Below are 3,198 nucleotides of genomic sequence, written 5' to 3'. Positions count from 1 at the left end.
CAGCAGCACATCACAAATGCAACGTGCACCGTCTGTAATACTTTAAGAAGCTTAACTACTGTTAGTACTGAAGTAGGTACAATTTGAGAGCAAAGACTGTCACAGCTTTGCCTTAATATTTTTCATGTAAACATACAGTTGCTATTTTCAATTTTAGGAATAATACTTTAAATGCCTCGACTCTTTTATCACTTAGATTCATGTTTCACTGATGCAGACCACATAACATCAAAATCAATCAGCCAATATTAAACTCCATTTTTAGGTCCATGTTTCAGTTTGCAGTTGTATCTTTATTACAAACAAAACCCTGAGGAACCTGTTGAGACGTTAGAGATACAGCACCAAAAAGCACACAATGCGGAATCCTTCCCTCCTATTCACCATGCATGCAGTGCAATACTTATACCACAGACGTTTTCAAATGTAGATTTATTCTGGTGGCTTATTTACAGTCTTTACACAAATTCCAAAACAGCGTTATTCAAACATATCACAGTACGATACTCAAAGAATTTAGTATATGGTCCTTTATGAAAGGCTTTGACACAATGGAAAGATCGATCAAGCAAAGCTCACGTTACCAGGTTTCTCGATAAGCAAAATACCAGGAAACCCTGTAACCTGCATGAGCACAAGTACCCACCACACTGCTTTAAGACACCTCTTTTAAATAAACTGGTTTAAATTCTGTTTAGTAGCCGAGTTTCTATTACAACACTGTCCATTGAGTTTTGTGCTTTCCAAAAGGCAAGCATACTGCTGAAATACGATTCCCTACCCAACAGGCGAGAGAAATTCGGTAAACATGTATTTGTTTCCCATTCCAACACAGGAATCCAAGTTCATTGAAATTCTCATTATAGTGAAATCAAGCATACTCTGCTTATACCTTCTTCCTCTTTGTGTGCTCCCCACAGTCTAGTTTACGTTTCTTAGCAGAAGCTGGTTCGTCATCTTTTTCATCATCTTTAAATAAAAAGACAGAATTAATCAAAGTCAGCAAAACCAGTATTTGTGTCTTAAACACCATCCTCACCACAGAGCAACTGACTTAGCCACACCTGAGATGCCTGGAAGAGAGGCACGGTAATATTAACCGACAACATCCTCATTTTTGGAATGTGGACAATATGTGGTCAGAATAGGATTGATTAGCTGTTTTAACTACCGCAGACCACAGAGTATAACTAAGAAAAGGCCTTGTTATGCTAGATAATGTGCAGTACCTGCTTCTAAAAAAATGTTATTTGAATGGATGTGGTAAAAAGCTAGGAAATACATTTTAGAAGCAGAAAGTAAAGTCAAGGTAAATTAATGACTTATCTTTAGTTTCTGGGTGAAGCCTGAGAGAAAAGAAGCATAGAGGAAAAATAACAGCAAATATAACAAATAGAGCAAGACAGAGACAAAATAACAAAGGAACGTAGAGAATGAAAAAGTACAAGAAAGCAAAAAGAACAAACTTTGTTTGCAACAGGTTTGCCTAAAACTTAACGGGCGAATCAAAACATTACTGTACATTCTGGAAGTCCAGAATTTCTTCTGGTTTTGTTCTCTTGCTTGTCACTGGCTGTTCTCTTTTTCCATTAGTTTGTTGTTTTATTTTTTAAAATAAAACCATTCCTTCTGTCTCTCAAATATTTCTTTCCATATTTCCTAGATTACCATTAATGTTTGTACCGTGATCAAAAGTGACAATGATGGTAAGTATTCTCTTCAGTAATCTGTCACTTGCGTTTTATTCTTTTTAATTTCCACCTTGGACCCCTTATAATGTTTTGCAAACGTTATAAAAATAATCTGACCTGCTGCTCAAATGCATCTGCGTCTAGGGTTGAGACAGCAGTATTAAAAGCAGCTCTCATTCCTCTTTGTATTCTAGCAAGTCCTGAACCTGTCAGTCTCTCATAACTGCTGCTCTATAATGCCTTTTAATCGTTCCCTGCTTCCACTAATGATAACGGAAGGGGATCAGAGAAATTCCTGATGGGTCTCAGTTGGTTCTAGGAACACCAGAATACACACAGGCACTGAACTCGGTTACCATCACTGCAGCCAGTTACTACGCTGCCCTTGAGCAGCTGCAGATGTTGAAGAGGCCAGCGGAATTTCCTCTGAATTCCAGTCAGGAACAGCTCGAGTCAGAAGCTACTCACAGAAACCACATGCTGGCAATTCTGCTCTTTATGCACATGAATTTGAAGCACGTGTCTGTATAAAGCACACCAGGTCCGCACAGGAAAGGAACACATCACATACTGTGCAAGAGCATCGCTTGTTACATGTTTATGACAGGAAATAGTACATCTTGAGTAAGCCTCCAAGAACTTAAACTCTAAGTTTTAACCATTGAACCCTTCAGACATTAATAGTTTTAAGCCATCTCCCGTCAAGTTCAGTCACTCAGTACCGTATGTAAAACTATGGTTTCACTTAACCTCTGTAACTATGTATTTATTAAGTTACCTTACATTTCTACAGACGGAGGCAATTTTCGCTAAGGCTTTCTGACTCCGTGCATTAGGACAGTACCTTAAGAGGAGGGCACCGAACACAGCTGAAGGCCACCAGCCGGGCAGGTTCCCCAGCCGTCCTGCAGACGCCCTACCTGACTCGGGGGGCTCCTGCTCCTCGTCCGGTAAGAACTTGGCCTTGTCGGGCTGCCGGGGCGCATCGTCGCCGTTGTCCTCGTAGATGTTGGACCACTTTATGGCCATGTCGACGGCGGGGGGCGGCGGGGGCTTCTTCTCGGGCGGGCTGTACACCTCCGGCGGGGGCACGGCGTTGTTCCTCCACACCTTGAACTCCCGGGGGGGCTGCGGAGAGAACACAGCGCCCGGGGCTGCGGCGGGACCCATCCAGCCCCGAGCAGCCCTGGGCTCCCGCCCGGCCCGGCCCGTACCTCCTCGGGCGCCCTGAGGACGCGGCTCTCCCAGTCGATCTGCTTGTTGAGCGGGTTGTAGAGGAAGGCGGGCGGCTGCGACACCTCACGGAACAGCTCGTCGGGCGGCGGCAGCCGTGGCCGCCTCCCCGGGCTGCCTTCCGCCGGCGCCGCGCCGGCCCCCGCCGGGCTCTTGTCGGCCGGGGCCTCGTCGGCCTCCGAGTCGGAGCTGGAGCTGCCGTAGGCCGCGAAGAAGCCCAGCGGGTCCCCTCCCTCCGCCGCCATGGCGGGGCCTGCACCGCCGCACGGCCCGC

The 3,198-nt window shown here is 45.5% G+C and overlaps 1 protein-coding gene across 1 annotated transcript; it reads right to left on the bottom strand.

The window, feature by feature from the left end:
• Window positions 1-254: 254 nt before the first annotated feature.
• On the bottom strand, window positions 255-3,198 carry C8H1orf52 (chromosome 8 C1orf52 homolog). Its single transcript, XM_035333611.1, has 3 exons — window positions 2,906-3,198; window positions 2,612-2,819; window positions 255-969 (listed from the first exon to the last, which is right to left on the bottom strand). Exons 1-3 carry the CDS (start codon window positions 3,167-3,169, stop codon window positions 887-889), a joined length of 555 nt encoding a protein of 184 aa, XP_035189502.1. The 5' UTR covers window positions 3,170-3,198; the 3' UTR covers window positions 255-886.

The sequence above is a fragment of the Oxyura jamaicensis genome, chromosome 8, assembly GCF_011077185.1.
Source record: "Oxyura jamaicensis isolate SHBP4307 breed ruddy duck chromosome 8, BPBGC_Ojam_1.0, whole genome shotgun sequence".
In the NCBI taxonomy this organism is placed as follows: domain Eukaryota; kingdom Metazoa; phylum Chordata; class Aves; order Anseriformes; family Anatidae; genus Oxyura; species Oxyura jamaicensis.
Note: the sequence above shows the minus strand (reverse complement) of the source record. Positions and strands in the feature narration are given on the sequence as shown.